The sequence below is a fragment of the Pyrgilauda ruficollis genome, unplaced genomic scaffold, assembly GCF_017590135.1.
Source record: "Pyrgilauda ruficollis isolate IOZ18807 unplaced genomic scaffold, ASM1759013v1 scaffold17, whole genome shotgun sequence".
Taxonomy (NCBI): Eukaryota; Metazoa; Chordata; class Aves; order Passeriformes; family Passeridae; genus Pyrgilauda; species Pyrgilauda ruficollis.
The window spans coordinates 145,783-164,683 of record NW_024515875.1 but is presented as its reverse complement, the minus strand read 5'-3'; the positions used below and the strand labels follow the sequence as shown (position 1 = coordinate 164,683).

Genomic DNA, 18,901 nt, shown 5'->3' with positions numbered 1-18,901 from the left:
TATAGAAATGCCTTCCTGCCTGTTTTCACAAAACTTGTAAGAACTTGCAGGAATTTGCTTTCTCCAGCTTTTTGACAAACCTTGGCTCAATGGCTGTGGGCCAAGACAGAAACTCTGGGATCAACACACAGATATAGACATACACACAGACATATTGTGGTTGTCATGTATAAATCTTGATTCCCTAGGAAGCAAAGAAAAGAGGATGTGCAGTGGGAACCACATTGTGGGCTCTATGTGGGACAAGGCGTCACCAAGAGTGTCCTGAGAAATGGGGATATTACACATACAAAGCAGGGGGTAGGAGGAAAACAGCATCTTCTCTTTCCCTGCCTGTATCTTTATGTGCCACCAACTGTATAGGGGATGCTTGGTGGCTTTTTCTTTTGTGATCTAACTTGTAACCCAAGTTCCAGCACAGTGGGCACTTGGAGAAACAACCTTAGAAGTAGTAAGAGACAAGGAGGATTTGCCCTATTTAACCGTAAAGAGTTTTCAGAAATAAGAGAAATATGGTACTATTTCTAGTGACCCTAAGGGAAATGTGGTAACTGCAAGGATAAAGACACAGGATTTTAGATGAACAAAGGCTATTCCAAGGTATGTTTTCCACTCTGGTGGTAATTCACTCTGAAAATAACGAGCAGTTACATGTAACACTTCCCAAGTGTGAGAGAAGCGTAGTTCAGTATTCAGCATGAATACTGCTTATTTATGTGTCTCTACATCTCGTGAAAAATAACGAGATGTAGAGACACGTAAATAAGCAGAAAAGCCACACATGGACTTTACCACATCAGTGAGATTTGCATACTGTTCTTGGTGTTGCGATTTAACTTGGCATGTGATTTGGGGAAAATCATCTTCCTGTGCTCTGGCATATGTTTTCACTAGAGACTATGGCTGCCCTCTGAAATCTCACTCTACTTGTAGAGAAGTTGGCTTTTTCTTCTGATGAGCTTTGTAGTATTTTTGCCAGTACATATACAGAAGGTGCTGGGAAGAGAACTGTATTTTGTAATTTCAGGACATAGTTTGAGTATCCTGGATTTTACTAGATTCTCAATCTCAGACTTAAACCCAAAATAAGGAACTAAGGGTTTAATGTTTAGGGTTTTAGCTCATGGTATAGGATGAGCTGGAGCACCAAACAAGCTTTTCAGATATGGAAGTAAACCTAAGAAAGTAGAAGAGTCAGGCATGGAGTGCAATGGTTTTTCTCAGAAACAGCCTGGCTGGCAGCACAACGGCTCATGTCATGCTGTTAAGAAACAGCATCTCAGGGTCTGAAATGGAGCTTAAGTTTGCAGGAAGGCCTTCATCTTGAGTATGGGATCTGCTTTCGTGATGATCCTCTGGTGTACAGCAGTTATAGGACAGGTTTATGGGCGTGTGATAATTTAGTCTGTCATTTACTGATAGGCTCACCTCTCTTTGTGCAAATGAACCTTAAAGGGAGATGATATAATCATGTTAGCAATTGCTTTAGCTGAGAGAAGTAATAGTGTTCTCTCCTAGGTCTTCAGCTGCTCAACAGTTCTTGTGAGAAATTCCACTTCTGAGGCTAAAACTTCCCTGCATATACCAGCATTTATTTATTTTTGGCTTTTCTGAGAATAGAAGGTTTCAGCCACACTACAGTAATGAAAGAAGAATGAAATGGGATTTTCTTTGTCCCCAGAAATGTTGGTTTTAAACATCTTTTCAGCTGAGTGGATGAAATTGTAAAATCGAGATGTGACAGTGATGCACCAGAATTCTCCAGGGGTGTTGGAGCTTGACTTCATGGTTTCATGCAGTTTTTTGTGGCTGATACCGAGCCGATGAAGCAGACTTTTCCAGTTCATTTTTTTCTGAAGCATGCAGCTGAGGAAAGACTGACTACAGAAGCATCTGCAGCTAATTTAGCAGCATAATCCAATGAAGGATATTGCTGTAAATTGCTACAGAGACCTGGCATGGTTGGTGGCCAGTCTAGAGAAGAATTTTTTGTGTGGCTGTCAAAATCAAGATGCCTCGGTTTCTTTTGCTCATATTTAAATCACAAGGAGCACACTGAAGGAGAGGCAGCACTTTTCTAGAGTTTTCCAGTGGTCTGAAATGGCAAATAATTTATCAACAGGGAAGTGTTGCTTCTCTTTCCGATTTTCCTTGGTCACCCCCAGGAAGCTTTTTGATTGAAGGTAATTAGTGGAGCAGAGTATCTTGCCAACCACATTTAATGTTGGCATGACTGCCAAGTCCTCAATGCTTTCCTCAAGCACCTCACAGTCCAAATGGGCAATTGAAGATGGTTTCCTGGTAAAAGTCATGTCCAAACTGGTGAGAAGAGGAGAATACAGAGAGTAGCTGATGTCTGAACAAAAATGTGATGGTTATGTTTGATTTTAATTTTGTTCTTAAGCTCTTTCCAAGGAAAGACCTGGCTGCCATTGCTGCTCTGATTTTTCTTATCTCATTCCTTCCCTTCTGCTGGCCCATGTTTAAGTGATGGGATATGACCCCTCTTGCATTATTCCTGTCTCACTTCACAGTTCTCATATGTCTCTCTATTTCCTTCCTAATTTTTGTCATGATGTTTTAAAAAAAAAAAAAAAAAAAAACACCCAGAATTCTTTGATGGCACCACATGGGCAGAAAAATGTCTGGAGGATCATGTCATTCAGTCTACACAATGCTTGGATCTCATCCATTCTCTGAGTTCATTGCTTACATGACCTCTAAATATTTATTTTTGAAATGGGTTTATAAATTGCTATGGTTGATTAAAAGACTCCTGAAAAATGTGACTTTTTCTAAACACATGCAGAATGGTAGTTGGTTTTAACAAAACAAGACAACAAAAGAAGCAAACAACTTGTTTAGTTTTACGTGAAGTATCAGATCTATGCAAACCTATATGTTGTTTTATCTTTAAATCTGGTGGGTAGAAGCTGAACAGCCAGTATGTATTCAGAATGACCATAGCCTTGGCAGCAACTCTGAACTCATATATCAACATTTCTAACATGAGATGTGACCATAATTTTCTTTCAACAGCCACATTTTGGGGGTTTATTTTCTTTTGGTTTTTAGTGTATTCCCCTTGTGCTTTTTGCTTGGACAAATACTGTGTCTTACATTATTAAAATCTAACTCTCTTACTAGTGTATATTTAAATTGCTTTGCCCTGTATAAACAGGCAGATCTTGGCTCCAACTCTACATTAGTATGTGAGGTGTCAGATTCTTAAGACCTCTGGTTAATTGGAAATCAGTTTATGGGAACTAATTGTCATTGCTTTGTGATGAAGGCTTAGTGAAAGTCTTAATAGAAATGCATAGGTGACTGTAAGGGTCAAACCCAGATAGGAGTGTGGGGAAGCCCATAGTCTAAAGTTAATTTGTTGAGATATAAGTGCTTATCCAGTCTTTCTTTGTTGCAATGATAAACAGTCAAAGCACCTTCAAGCATATTTGCCGGGTAAATTTATATGAGTAGGTTTGCCATGTGGAATTTGAGTATGGATGTATAACATATTTGGAAATCTTTATTTTTTTCAAGTTCTTCATACCAGGGCATACAAAACTTATCAGCCTGCTCCAAGAGGCGTAAAGAGCCCTGTCAAACACAGATTTATGACAGATTTTTATTTGCCGTGGCAAGTTATGTGGCAAGTATGGCAACATAAAAAGTGCAGTATTTGAGGAGGTAAATGGCCCGGTCTGCTAATCTTGCTTTCTAAATAGTACCTGAGAGTACAGATTACTTGCTTTGCCAAAATCAAGCTTTAGGAAAAGTAAATTTGACATCTTATTTTGATGGTGTATGTGGGTGAGGGTAATACTATTCAGCCACAGTGTTTAATTATAATTACCAATTTAAAAAATAAAATAGCACTTGAGAGCATGTTATTACACTAACATGATCCAAATCCAGCTTTCATTGGAGAGCCCAACTGCATAAAATGAGCACAATTTTTGAAGTTAATACTCCTTTACCACACAGTGCCTCCACACACAACGGGCAATAATATCTGTATAATGGGCCATTTCTATCACTTTAATCACCACTTACTGCATTCTTACTGGTCATTAGTTCTATAGATTAATGACACAAACATGGATTTGTTAGTGCTGTAAGCCTGTGGAAAACTATGGGTCAAATTAGTGTCTTTCATAACAACATCTGATGGGCTTTTATTAGACCTGAACATGGTGTGTCACTTTCTACATTAAAAATGTCTGCTTGTGAGCCATTTCAGGTTGCATTTATCACTTGATTGTAACCTTTTGGTTTGTGAAAAACTCTCCCAATTGCTAGCAAAGTCTCAATTCCTGATTTAAGGGATCAAAAACTATTTGGAAATAACTTTTTACCTCAGAGTGAAATGTTTTTCTTTTAAAATAGTGCTTCTTCACATGTAATGTTGACACAGTAGAGACCCCTGAGTTCCTTGAGAGGATAAGATATGCACGATATGTGTCTCTTAATGTGACTGTTCATAAACCAACTTGCTGCTGGACTGCAGCCTGAAAAGCAAAACTGGACAAAGAAACGAGTTTCTGATGCAAAATTAGTTACTAGTAGTTAGTGCTCTTTGGATTTGAAGGAGTTAATATACAATTTTAAGGAGTTAATCAAACCTTGTTTTTATAATGCACCAGTCTGTGCCATGTGCACACAACCATGAGAAAATCTCTGAGATGGTTAGAGATGGTTCAAAAGCTCTGTAAGTCAGTAAAAATCCATTTCTTCCCCTTGTTTGTGTAATTTGCCATCAGGTTATTTAAGGTCACTGCTAAGAAGGGCTGATGAATATTAATCTTATCTGCTACCCCTTATAAACCTGTTCTTAAGTTCAAGGTTAGATGTTGTTTCTCAATTTTGTTGTCTTTTAGTAGCAATGAACTATTTTATTTACAACATTAGCAAGTGTGTGGTATCTCTTGTCTGTAATGCTCCACAGCTGATGAAAAGAACCATAGAAATTGCTGAACCTTAGAACAAAGGACATGGACTTCTTAGACGTACATTTTAAGGAGTTGTTGAGTACAGTGGGTGTTTTTTTAGTGTCCAGTCCTGTGTTCTGAGAGGTGTGCTGCCCTGTCTTCCACTGGCTGCAAAATCTGGGCATCTCCTTCTGTTGGTCTGATAAAGACAGTCCTTGTATAACCCATCCAAAAAACCTCCAATGGATGGGCTGTTGGGGCCAGGTCCTTGTGGGAGAGAAGGTGGCACAGTCATTTTGTAAGCAGAGGATAAAGAAAGGACATGCAGAGCCATGGAGTGGCATATGAATCCCAGGCAGTTACTTTGGTAGTGCATAGGGAAGAGGAGAGGAGAAGGACTCTGAATCCTTAAGAAATATTTCTTCTTGATATATGCAGAGATTCAATTTCCCTGTGCTGAACTGGAGACAGCTGGTATTCCTCCAGACACTGAGGAAGCTGGGCGTCAGCACTGTCTGCTTCAGATAAGATTAATAATGTATAGATTCATGGGGAATGGAGCCTAATCTGTTGGGATGCCACAGCAAGCACTCCTAATGAGGAGGAGCAGCTGCCTGCTTTGGGCCTTCTGAGGGGAGCAAGAGGAACCATCCGAGACAGATTGGGATTGCCTCCTGTTCCTTCTGCAGGCAAGTTACTCACACCTTATAGTAGACTGTGTTGAATGCAGCACAGATCTGTGGATGTGTGATAATGTCCAATTCCTGGCTCTGTACACTTCAAAACTCTCTTAGAAAAAATGACCCCACAACTGAACACAAGAATACAGCAGAAGGAACTTTTTTTCACCCTTGTATAGCGGACTACAAGTGTGCTTAATGAAATATATGCTAACAAGTCTTGCTAACAAACCAGAACAGCAGCAGTTTTTTGAATTAAAATCCTCTGCAGTCACTTCTGCTTCCCATTTTCAAATTGGAAGTTGAGAATTGTTTGATCTCTTGAATTGTACACAGGTTGGAGGCTTTTGACCTATCTCTTTTTTTGTCAGCCAGAGTATTGTTCAGAGCCATGGAGTGATAGAACTTGGTAGGCTCAAGCTCTTTTGGGCTCCCTTCTGAGGTTCTGGCTATGATCTGCCCAAACTTGCAGTTTTGAAGAAAGTTTGAAGTTTTTAGGGTCAGCCTAAGGTGAAGTGCACCATGTTATTTACCTTTCCACATCCTTGGATGCAATTAAAAGATATGGCATGAGTGAAAAATAGAAAATCAGGAGGGGAATTCTAGATCACTTGAGGCTACAGCATGTAAGTGCTGGAACTGTCACACTTTCCTGGTACAGGCTTCCCAGTCCTGGTGCCTAACCTGAGGCAGGGAGAGCAATAGCAGCTGTTCCTTTCCTGCTGGCTTGAGCACAGTGTAAGTGGTGTCCCAGTGGGTGTTAAGTACATCACTCAAGCTCTTCTGAAACCTGAACTAAATACTTGGTTGCCCAGTGTGAACAAAACAAAACAAAAAATTAAAATGACTGAGGCTTGCAAATCTGTGCAGAGACTGATGCTTCAAGTAAAATAGTCAGGTTTTGTACCCTGTTCTGCAGTAATAATTTCATGCTTTTTCCTTTTTGAGGTTTGCAGTCCAAGCTCTTGAAGTATTGGTTTCACAATTACTGCTAAGCATGAATGGCTGATTTCCAGCCTGGAATAACTTTACATGCTCCAGAGAATGCCATTACCTTTGCCCAATTCTGTGATTAATTACTGTAACAAATTATTACTGTAATTGTTGGGGTAATGACAACGCAAAATAGAATGTCTGTGGTACTGTTGGGTTAGCAGAAGCAAACAGAAAGTAATGAACTAGGTGCCTTGCTAGAGATGTGACCATAGGCCTGTTGTAAAAGGAAATCCATTATCATTCTCTTAAATCACATTTTCTTCTTTGCTCCTGCACAGATGTGGGATGTGCTTTTTTATCCTGCACAGAATAATTTCACCCTGGAAAACTAATGTAATTCATGCTTTGTTTTAATTGGGTTGGGTTTTGTCAGGTTTATGGATACACTGGGGTTAAGGGACATGTGAATTTACTTCTCTTTCTTTCCCCCCAGCCTCTTCAGTGCCCATCTTTTTAAAAGATTTAGGTGACAACAATGAACAGCTGGCAGAGTTGGGCTGCATTTGGCCTGGTGGTGAAGCAGGGAGGGACTTGATACTCCTTCACAGGGGTAGGAGCTTCCAGGAGCAAGTGTGTTTCCACTCCTGTGTGACAGTGCCTCTAGCAGGGACCAAGGAACCATGACTGTCCAGACCCTGAGTAGGGGGTGCAGCAGCTCACCCTGTTGAGAATGGGAGAGGGAGGAAAAAAAAGCATTTTCTACATGACAACAAGGAGAAGTGTTCTGCCTCAGAATTAGAGCTCCGCATCTCTTGCCCTCATTCGCTTTCCTGCCACCACTGCCACTGGCTTCAGTGCTATGTGCTGGCTGCCCTTCTCTTGGGTTTAGCCCTTTCTGCTTAAATACTGTCTTCAGGGGTTTTCCTGGTCCTTTTTCACATTGTCTGGATCTTTTTCTGGTTTTTACATCCCTCTTGGAGGAAGATTTGACATCTACTGCTGCTGCTGGATGGGGACAGTGTGCAGCCACCTCTGCAGGTCACATTTAACTGATACTGGGGTCTGCAGTGTCTCAGTAGATGCAGGGAGAGTACTGGGCAGTTTAACATTTCCATTTCCATACAGTAGCAAAACTGTGGTGAATTAATGATGCAGAGGAGAATGCACAGAAAAATTTATGCGTTTTCTGAAATTAAATATATAAATGACACCATCTTATGGGCCTTATGACGTATTAGCTCAAAACTTGCTTATTTTGGGATCTGGTTCTTTGTTTGCCATGTATTTCTATGCATGTATTGTCAGACTTTAAGCATGACTTCCTTAAGCCTGGATTATACAGAAAATGTATATTACACTGCACCATGTGTTGAACCCTGAACATCCTGCTTTTATCTTGTCATGTTATCTCATATTATTATGCTAGTTCACTGCTGAACTTTTTGACCAAATGCATGTGGCTCATCTTTATTATGATAGAGACATATTTTAAATTAAAATGTTTTATCAATACAAATAAAAACCCTTCTTTTGTAATTAGGAATGTCTTTGTGCTTTTTAATTAATACAAGTATTGAAGAGTTATTTGGTTTCTGATGCTATATTTGGCATTCCACAGACACATGATTTTAATGATATATAGTTGAAATGTCTTTTGAAAGCCTCTAATAAAAATAGAAGAAAAATTAGATTACCTCTGAGACTTAAAAGAACTGTTGAAGAATTTATTAGAGCAATGTTAAAGTATGCTGTAAAATGAGTCATGTTCATCTCCAAATTGATCTGGGATATCTGGGGATTCAGAATGCTGTACTACTCAGATTAATTAAAATGTAGTCAGCTGAAACCTTCATTATAATCAAAATTGTTCCCCAGGGTTATACCTTCATGACTGTCCTGGTGTAGCCTTCCAGTCCTGACCATTGCTGAGCTAAGTAATTAGTTCATTTTAAAACAAAAACAAAAGGATAAAATTATCATGACAGTACTTAATGTATTGTTTGGGGTTTTTTATTTCTATGCTTGGGCTCTGTTTGATGTCATTAATTGTATATAGCCATTCTTTCTGCTCCCAAAGACAAACAGTGAAAGACAAAGTATCTCTGATGTGAGGGTTACGTTGTTTCCCATACTGTAAGACATGGAATATTTTGCAGTTGCTGTTTTCTGTAACTTTGGCTAAGGCACTGATCTCCCTCTGCAGATGTGCTGCCTATCTCATCCCTGTTGTGCTGTGGGTAGTGTTCTGCTGCACAGGGGTTTCCTTATCAGCAGTCCTGTAGTAAATCAACAAGGTGGAGACTGCATTTCCCAACAGGGTCTTGAAGGAAGAGCTCACATCATGTGAATTCGTACAGGATACCAGAGGGCATCTCCCTTACGGGGCTGTCTCCAAAGCTCTGGCTTCAGGACCTAGATAAAGCACTGCTTCTGTCTCTCCCACCCCGTGTATATTCTGGCCCCAGCTTTGCAGAGTCTGTCAGCAGTTTGTCCTTGAGCTGGATGCAGTAGTGACACCCTCTGGATAAGACCAACCCTTATCTTTCTCTTGTGTCATGGCATGGGCACTGTCCCAGGAGCTGCTGACTAGCAAAGATATGACAAAGAAGGTTTTGATTGTGGCTGTCAATACTGGATCCTGGAGATTGTAACTCAGAATCAAAATGCATCTGACTGAGTTGTGGCTCTGACAGAGTGAGCCCCAAGTTTGTTCTTCGTATTAATGTTTGTTCTTCGTATTAATGATCTGAATGCAATGGGTTTGGATTCTCAAAAATACTTTTAAAAATGCTCATGCTTTTTCAAGTGTCCTTTCTGCCAAAATATAACGAACAACTATTATGTTCTCCTATAGCACTTTCAGAATCCCACAGAACGTTTTTATTTAGGCTCCAACAAACCCCATTAAGGGATATTTCTACTTTTTTTTTTTTTTTTTTTTTTTTTTTTTTTCCAGTAAGACAAGCTGAGGTGAAAAAAGTGCTAGTGGTTTGCTAAAGGCCAAGTAGTCCCTCTCAGTGCATCAATGCATACTCCCAATCTCTTTAGCATAACAAAGCACATACATGCACCTGACTTCCATCCAAATAAATCTTCTAGAACTCCCTCCTCTGACCACATGCACTGGGCATTTACACAAAGCAAACACAGCTCATCTATGCAATTGTAAAATAGAATATCGACTGCTTAGTACCTACTTTTGTAGGTACCTTTTACTACCTAGCTTTGTACTTTCAATAATAAAAATGTCTTCAGTGCTAGCAGTTCTGTTTAAGTGACATGTCACAGGAGAGGACAGTAGGGAAGAGTCTAGCTGTGCCTTCTGCAGTGATCACTCCATGCCCTGCACTGTTTGATGAAGCCTGATATTTCTTCCTTTTGTTTCAGTGTCAAAGAGCAAATTTGATGAGAAACCCACCTTGTACATTTATGACAGGGAAATCTAAAATGGAGTAATATCCAGGCTACCAGAGAGATTTGTGAAATTCTTTGCCCACGTAAGGAGCCAATCTCTGGGAAGACTCAATAAACCTATAATTAGGCTTCATGGTCTGCACCTCAGATAGCTGGAAGTCAGATGAAAGTTAGTGTGAGAGGGAACAAAGGCTCTGTTTTCCCCCCTTCAAGAGCCTCAAGTTGCAAAAAAGGTCATATAATTTCAACCTCTTGGTGTCTACTAGTCTGTGTTGAGAAACTCCCATCACAGCCTGGTTGTGTTTCCTTCTAAGTGGGTTGGTGCTGGTGAGTGGGTGAATGTGCAGCAAGGAATATGCATCCCCTTGGCTTGGCTGAGTGAGAAGAACTGCACAGCAACAGCAGGTGCTTGAGCACACGAGCCCTGACACATCATCTCAACCCTTCATTTTTCTCATATACTGACAAGTTCATCCTGTACAGTCTCACTTTCTTCCCAAGTGGGACTTCCTTGCCTTCCTCCTTGCCATCCTCCTCTTTCAGGCAGGTGTTGTGAGAGCGGACATCCATCAAGTTGTACTGGATGACATCTCTAAGCATTGTGTTAGCAAAGGAAGATGCAGTGACAGGAAGAGTGGCTGCTGCTCATTTGCTATTTAAATTGAGTATTCTTAAAGACAGACAAGATGGTGTAAAATGCCTATTTTTACTGTACTTTCTACATGATTTTTACATTGTTTCTTTAGGGAGAGTATCTCAATTAATTGACATCCATTTAGAGGGTTTTTTCCCTCCTTCATTCTTATATTCACCCACAATATTATTTGTGATTAAGAAAAGTGCATGAGGACTGTGCTAAAATACAACCATGTTGTAAATACTGATTTTGTTTGTTTGTTTGTTTGTTTTTGCAATGTTATTTGTGCTAGGGATTGGACTCTGTTCTCCTGTTGAAGTGAATGCCTGCAGATCAGATTGGTATACTAAAAAGCTGGCTGTGAGTGAAAGTAAGAAAGTTCACCTCCAAGGATTTCTTCTAACAGGACTATGTATAATTTTATTTAAAATTGTAATTTACTGTTTTGCAGCTATCTATATGCACTTTCACCCTCTGGTGTTTGACACAGAAGAACTCACAGAAGTGTTGTTGGATTACTTTCTGTGGCATTTTAGCATCAGTAGTGGTCACTGTGAATTTGCTGCAATTGAAAGAAGTTAGGCTTATGTAATGGAAGATAAGAAATTTGTGTCAGTTTTATATAATCCAGATTTTAACTGTTTCTTCTTGCATAGCTTAATGCCACACTGTGTAGGTGGGGTTGTCATTGGAAATTGTTTTAAAGTTGACGAGCTTCATCTTCTCATGTGAATGGGTTGTATACCCATCCTGAATAATCACCAAAGTAAGGACTGAGAGCCAGAAAATTGTACTGAGTAGGATCACAAAGTTATCTGGGCAAGAAGTAGGGCACTGAGTGTAGCAGATTGTGGTCTGCTTGCAGTTTTCCTGAGTTTAAAGCTGGCATTTGCAGCTGCCAAGCAGTGTGGTGCTGCAGGCCTGAGGAGCACCTCACTGTTCCAGGGCATTTCTTGTCCTGTGCCTTACTGTGCTTAGTTGTAAGCATGAAGATTTGTTGTGCTTTGAGTAGACAACACTCAGTTTGCCACAGTGATATTCTGTGATGCAAAACATGAAAACCAGTGCTGGAGATCTTTCCGTCAGTCCCAACACTTGTATTGGACTGAAAGAAAATGGAGATGATGAGTCTGTTCCTCTCCTCAATGCAGTTTTCTGCAAAGACATATCACTCTACCAGCAGGGCAACCTATGGAAAAGTTATGTTGTTGGAGTTTTTTCCTTCCTATTTTTGAAAGATAGATTTGTGAAGGCAGGTCAGACAAAGGTTGGGGTTATGTGCCTGGTTGTGAATATGAACTTTGATTTCTTTCCCTGTCCGTATTACTAGTAAGTCTTAGGGGAAAGTGCTGTTTAGCTGAATGACTATAATTATTTAATTAACTTTTTGCTTAATTAAAGCTTTTTTTAATTATTAAAAATAATTAAATTTTTATGTGTCTATAAGTATCTCTCTTTCCTGTACAGCATATATTGGCATATCATCGTCCATCCCTTCCCAGGAAGTATACTCAGAAGTTGTGGCAATAGTCACTAAAGGTTTTGAAAGAAAATTTCAGTGTAGGATTTAAGGGAGAGCTCCTTCAGCAGTTGTAGCCACCTGTCTTCATACCAAGTTCTGTGTTCCTCCCTTATGCAGGTATACACACAGAGCTGTACCCAAGTACTCACAGACTGACTCCAAGAGCTACCTTTAACTTTCTCACACTCTTCCAAGCCCCTTTTGAGTGTCCCTGCCTTGATGCCAGCTGCAGCACCAGTTCTGCATTGATGGTGGTGGGTGGAGATGAGTCTTGGGTCCTGCAGGTGGACTGCAGAGCTGTGTAGCATTGGTGCTGGGGCACCTGGCAGGACCTCTTGTTAAAGGTCTTTGTTGAGGTATGCTTTGACTCTCCCCAAAATCCCAACTTGTTTTTGTCTGCTCAGCTTGGCAGGGAGGGATTAAAATCCCAGGGTTGTTTGTTGTTTGGTTGCACCAGAAGAAAGCCCCCAAGGCAGAAGGTAAATACAGTGAGTGGAGCAGGGGATCTGACTGCTGGTGGGACTTGTCCCCCTGGCGCTGTTTGGATTTACCCATCTGGCTCTGGTCCTGCTTACACCTGTCAGCTGAGAGGGGCAGTGCCAAAGCAAGGAGTGAGTGAATGTCCTCTTGGAGCTTTGCCTGGCCAGCTGGCAGCATACATCATCAGCCAGTCTTTCCCTTCCTCCTCCTCCACAGCCTTGGACATGTCATTCAATACGTATGGCCATGCCCTCCCACCACAAGGGAGGAAGGTGGGTTTCAGCCCCATCAGCCCCTCTAATAGAAATGAAGGGGTTTAGTCTTTCTTTCTTACATGAGAGGAGAAAAAAAAAAATTTTCCTCCTTTTAATTAGCTGTTTTAAAATTTTTTTCACTTGTATAGTGGTCTCCACTAGAATGGACATACTGTGGCCATTGGAGACCATACGTTAGCGAGACAAAGCTAGCTCGCAGTGCTGGAATTTTTTAATGGAGTTTTATGAGGAGAGAATAGGAAGAGGAAGAACCCACCAAGTAGGATTGGCTCCAGAAAGAAGTTAGAAACAGATTGAGGTTTGTCTACCTTAGAATATGAAGCCTGTTCTCTCAGATGTGCTTATTTCTAGCTTCTTCTGGTAATGCTATGCCCATATTCATCATCATACTGCCATTTTCCAAAGCTGCCATCCTGTCATCTCCGTGTCAACAAATGTCCCACCAGTTTGGGTGACAGACACATTTTAGGCTCAGCTCCTGTGGGGAGGGTGTGATGAGCCTTCCTTCAAAACAAGCCAGTCCTGTCTGCCACTGTGACACAGCAGTGTTCCTGTCCATCTGCCAGGGGGTGTTTGGGAGCACTGCATTAGTAAGCTCAGTCACAGCACTACTGCTTTTTTTTAAGCCAACCCTACATCCCTGCTGTCTTTAATATTGATGGGAGAGTAAGTAATATTTTCCCATGTGCAAATGGAGAATAGTACCACAAAGTGTCATAAAAACTAAGTTGATTCATTAGGCAAAGCCTGAACGTTGAAAATTTATAAAGATGTATATTTCCCCTTTTCTATCAATGTAAAACTACTATTTATAAGAGATTGTTCAGATCTTGGACTGCACTAGATGCTTTTATACTGATGCCTTTTACTTGCTGATAAATTTGATAAATGTATTTGCAGTACTTCAGTAACCCTCCTTTAACAGCCTCTTCCTCAAGTTCTCACAATATAAACCTTCTGGATGAATCAGAGTTATCACATGCAACACAGTCCAAGTTGGTTTCATGGCATGCTACCATAATTTTCATTTGTTAAACAGTCTTAGCACTGCTAGGAAGGTATTTTGTGTGAAATGGATTGTGTTTATTACTTCTGTCAAATAAACTTAACACTCAAGACTCCAAGCATAAATTACTAAGCAAAATCAGAAGCAAATGATGAGAAGATATTATACATGGTTGAGAGTGAGCAAAATGAAAAGTTTTTTCAGCAGATAAGACTTTTGCCAACTTAGAATGTTTAATAGCCTGATGCATGGCATTGTTTAACCAGGAGCTGTATTAAGAAAAGACAACCTGAAATAAGTACAGGAATTCACCCAGTCACCTTAGCTGAACTCAGTGACTTCTCTTGCTCTTTGCTGAATTGTAATGCAGAATCTGTCTGCCTTTGTTTAGTTGCTTCTGCTAAGGCTTTTACACAGTGATTATGTTGTGCAGTATGAGTTGGTGCTGTCCCATAAGTGTTTGGACCTTTGGATCAAGAGGACCTTCCTACCCAGTTTCTTCATGTGACCATTCCTGTGGCCTTGCTGAGGTTGTGTTGCATTAGAAAGTGTGTGTGTGTGCCAGTGCTTAATCCATGGCTCCAGAGTGTCTTTACATGACAACATTCTCCTCATGTTGGATGCACACTTCAGTATCATAATGGCCATGTGACCTGAAGTGTGTTAGGATCTCCTAACAGGCAGGTATGCAATGATGTATTCTGTCCAGAGGTGTTTTCCCTTAAGAATCACGACAGTTTAAAATGAGGAAAATTGTTGAGCCATACGTGTTTTTAAAAAGAGAAGCAATGCTGAACCAGTGCATAGCATACAGTGGAAAGGAAACCAAATAAAATATGATCTGTAATACTGCCTGTACTCTGGAGCTGAGCAGCTTTGGAACTATAAAGGGATTTGAGCACGTGTTCATTTATTAATTTATTTTTTTACTCATATCTGTGGCATTTGCAGCAAGCCCTATATCGCAAACTTGCTGCCATGCTTGCTCATATTGTGCAAAAGAATGTGGCTGAAACTTCACTCAGCACATCTAAATGCATGCCTGTAAATGTAACCATGTGCATATAGCCACACATTTAGGGTTCTCTCATTTTCAGAATGATAGAGTCTATTGGCATGGCTGTGTGTTTTTTTACAGTAATTTCAGCAGGTAAAAATCAGATAGTATATATTCTCTTACACATGCTGATACCCTTTTATTTTCCCATTTCTTATAGACAGTGATAATGAGAATTTATATTTTTACATGGAGAATTTCATTATCCAAAAATACCCTTAATATTGACATGCAAAACCGGTGTAGCAGAAGAAGCGTATCTGATCCAAATCATTAATTGAGCTGTAATTACAATGACAATACAAAAATGAAGCAACCTTACCTTAGCTCAGGAGAGTCTTTTTGCTCTATCCCAGGCAGTTTCCTCCCCTTATTCAACTGAAAAGGGAAAATCCACTTAAATAAAGAAAGATAAGGACTGGAAGAGTGAGTGATTTAAGGAGTTCTCATCTGAACTGCTGATCCACTTGTTTTTAGCAAATTGCAAAAAACCTCGATCCAGCAGTAGCTCAGAGTGACTTTCCTATTCTCGTGTGTTCTGTGGGCTGAGAATCTGCAAGAATAAACCTGAGACGGTGCTGCAAGAGAGAGACAGTGGGGGGGACCTTGGCAAGGAGTTGGACCAAACTCTAAATATAGCCCAACCCACTTTCTGTGCAATTCTCTTCATACTCTGAAGGCAGATGACCTTGTCAGAAAGCTGACCTCCTGGTATGTCCCCCTCTTAGTAGAGAAGATCTAAGGGAACAGGACTGCAGCATAAAGGGACAGAAAAGCAATCCGCCATCTGCTTGCAGCAAATGAATTTAGGTATGGGCTCTTATTTTCCCTTAGAACTGATTGACTCATAATGTGCTTCAGTTGATCATTTAAACAAATGAGCTGTATGTCAGTTCACAAAAGGCTGTGCAGATGAGAGACTGCATTGTAATTGTTAGTCTTAAATAGAGAGCATTGACATAGATGACAAGCCCGATGCCTTTCCTCCTCTCAAAAACCTTAATGTGTCAGAGTGCAGTATTGCCCTAAATGCTTCTCACTATAAAAAATTACCTCTCCTTTTACTTGTTCTTATAATAAGTAAGACTTTTTGGAAAAGTGATTTGAATCCACAAATGTATATTCTAGTACCATATACATTTGGGATGCTAGGATAGCTTAAAAGGGAATATCAGAGATCAAACTGCAGAGAAATGTGAAGTATATGCAGAGGAGAAGGAAGCAAAGAATAAGAGGAATAGAAACATAACCCTTGTGCTAGGGAACTGGTTTTCAACAGATGTTTTATAATCTGGGGAATTTGCCACTCTAACTCTGTGTGGCACCATGTCAGGGTATTTTGTTCTTAGCCTGAAGGAGAGTTTAACTTGATATGAGTCAACCTGATACTCTGTCAGATGGAGACCTGATACTTTTATGTCATATGAAGGCTTCTAAATAAAAAAAGCTTCAGAAATCAGATCAGCTCAAAATGTCAACTTTCATTTTGTGTGTAAAGATGGGTAGGAGAGCTGGGATAAAAGACTGTTTGCAGTGTTGTTCTTCAGTGGGATATATTATTTGGTGGTGACATCTGTCTGAGTGTATGCTACATGATACGCATGCGTGCAGTTTTCCATGTTCAGAGAAAACCTGAGAAAAGTCAGGACTGTGATAACTGCATACTACAGATGTGTGCATCTGCAAAATATCCACGAGCCAAAAAGGTGGGAATGGTATCAGTAGTCAGTAAAGTAGCAATATGTCTCTATGAACAATAATTTATGCTGTTAAGTTTTTGTGAAGTGTGCTATATATCCTTTTAATTGCAGCCTACTATTTCTGGCAAGTTCCACTGTATAATTTTATCATGATCTATAGACTTGAAGTGCACAGTATCAGCCAGACTCTGTGTTACCCTCACAGCAAGAACTGCAGCTGTGAGCCACAGCTGCTTCCCAATACAGAGAACAGTAAAAAATCACAAATTGCTGGCAGTGTTAAGGGAGACATCACATCTGCGACCACGCTACATTCCTGGCTGAAACTCGGTCATAGTCAGACCTAGGCTAGACACCACCCATTAAGTAGTTTTATGGATTTATCCAAGTTCATCTTTCCTCCCAGTTTACCTCTTTCTTCCCCATTAACATGAATAAATGTTTGTCAGAAGTTAATATTATAACAAATGAAGAATGTTGGTGTTTGATTTTGAAGAGAGGACCTGAAAAAGGAACAAGTCCACCTCCAGATATTGGTGTATATTGAATAGCACTGTGTCAGTAGTGAAATTCTGAATGTACAGGTCACCAACATCACTAAACACGGATAGCATTGTGCTGCCTGTGCTCCAGGGTGGTACCCTCATGAGAGCCACACCAACCCTACCAGTTCCAGCTCCACAGTGCCACTGCAATTCCACCCCTCTCTCTAGTGCCAGGATATTGAATTCACCACAGATCCCTTCGTTCAGATCAAGAAGGTGATGAGGATAAGGGAAGGAATATATACTCCTTCCCAGCATGAGTAATATACTTTTCACCCTCTTTTTCACCAGCTTTGCACCCTTGCAGCAAACAGCAGCTTCCATACAAGATAGATGGGTCTTAGAAAAAGAAGTAATCACAGTGTTTGGTGGGTGTTAAAGCACAGGCATAGTCATACTTTGGCAGGAACTGGGCCATACACTTCTCCCATAGGAATATTGTGGAGAAGGAGTGATTTCTTGCTCATACAAATAATGCACTGGTTGGCTTTGGGCGGGAGTTAATCTTTGAGGAAGCTTTTATAGAGTGGCCCTGGTTCATGGGTACAGGGCTCTAAATGTTGCGTGACCAATCCCAGTGATGCAAACTTCCTGGAAGAAGGGGAAAAGGCTTGAAAAGTGGTTGTATGTGTTCATCAAGATGGATGGAAAAGTGCTTGGTTTGACAGCTGTATACACTCAAGTTTTCTTTAGGATGACTTTAATTTTTCTGTCTGCACCAGGAAGACGAAAATGCTATAGAGTCTGGCCCTAGTTTGTGCCTAGCTTTTCCTGAGCTCTTGTGTTTTCCTTGTGATTCTGAATGGGTTTTCTGCATATTTGTTGTTCTTAACTGCCCAGCTTCCTTTGGTAGCATTTCCTGTGGAATGAGTTTGGTCTGACTTTTCCAGAGCCCAGGCAGTTTCCTTTCCCAGATGCCTGTGTTGAGACTTATTTCAAGCCAGGCTCATGGGATTATCCCTCAACATGGTTGAACATTCTGTAACTAGTATGTGTGAGCTTTTTTTTCTTTTGATTAACCCCAAATTCCTAGACATTTGTGGTTGTTTAAATATCCCATTGAGCATTTACAAGGTGAGATTGTGAACCATAATAGCTCAGACTGTTTCCAGTGTGGTCAGCTGTATCCTGGCTTGCCCTGTTCCTCTGCATTTTAGAGTTGGATAACGTTGTCTTATGAGCATAAACTGTTGAACAGGATTAAACAAAACAGTCTCCCATTTCCCCATCTCTCTAGAAATATGCTTTTGAATTAAACTTGGAGTTATAAGAAGATTATTGGAAGTTTCAGCATGAAGGATAGTTTTTGAGAAAACAAAAGAAAAAGAGTAGACTGAAGTGATTTGTGGATGTTATCTCAGCCTTCACTCATTATACCATTGGTGAAGGGTACAAAGAACAGAACTGATTTGTACCCTGTGCTGAAGTCTCTGATTGCTCTTTTTTGGCAAGCTCATAATGAAGAAATTAAATTGGATGGCAGACAGTAAAAGGACCTGTCATGCTCCTGTCATGTCAAATCTTCATGTTTGTCCTTTGCTTACCATGGGTTTTTAAACTCCAGTGACTAAATGAATACTGAGTTCTCTCTGCTTACCTTGGTGATGCTGTTTTCCATAGTCCAAGGCATAAGAGGGATATTAAACCTTTACCTAGCAGGTGAAAAAGTTAATTCTTATTAGAAGGGGAGCGGCCTACTACTTTTTACCTCTGATCAG

The 18,901-nt window shown here is 40.3% G+C and overlaps 2 protein-coding genes across 13 annotated transcripts in view; one reads left to right on the top strand and one right to left on the bottom strand.

The window, feature by feature from the left end:
* Positions 1-15,499, bottom strand: part of LOC121351635 (filamin A-interacting protein 1-like) — a 147,776-nt gene extending 132,277 nt beyond the window's left edge. For all 9 annotated transcript variants that reach the window (XR_005954811.1, XR_005954809.1, XR_005954808.1 and 6 more), the window contains exon 1: positions 15,261-15,499. The gene's annotated coding sequence lies outside the window, so the exon portion shown is untranslated. The remainder of the gene's footprint in view (positions 1-15,260) is intronic.
* CMSS1 (cms1 ribosomal small subunit homolog) overlaps positions 1-18,901 on the top strand; it is a 222,473-nt gene that overhangs the window by 175,166 nt on the left and 28,406 nt on the right. Inside the window, exon 1 of one of the 4 annotated variants that reach the window (XM_041463955.1) lies at positions 15,611-15,748. The exons of the other annotated variants lie outside the window; for them this stretch is intronic. Within the exon in view, the coding sequence (XP_041319889.1) occupies positions 15,739-15,748 (10 nt within the window). The 5' untranslated portion in view covers positions 15,611-15,738. Of the gene's footprint in view, positions 1-15,610; positions 15,749-18,901 lie in introns of those variants that run through there. 4 annotated transcript variants of the gene reach the window in all.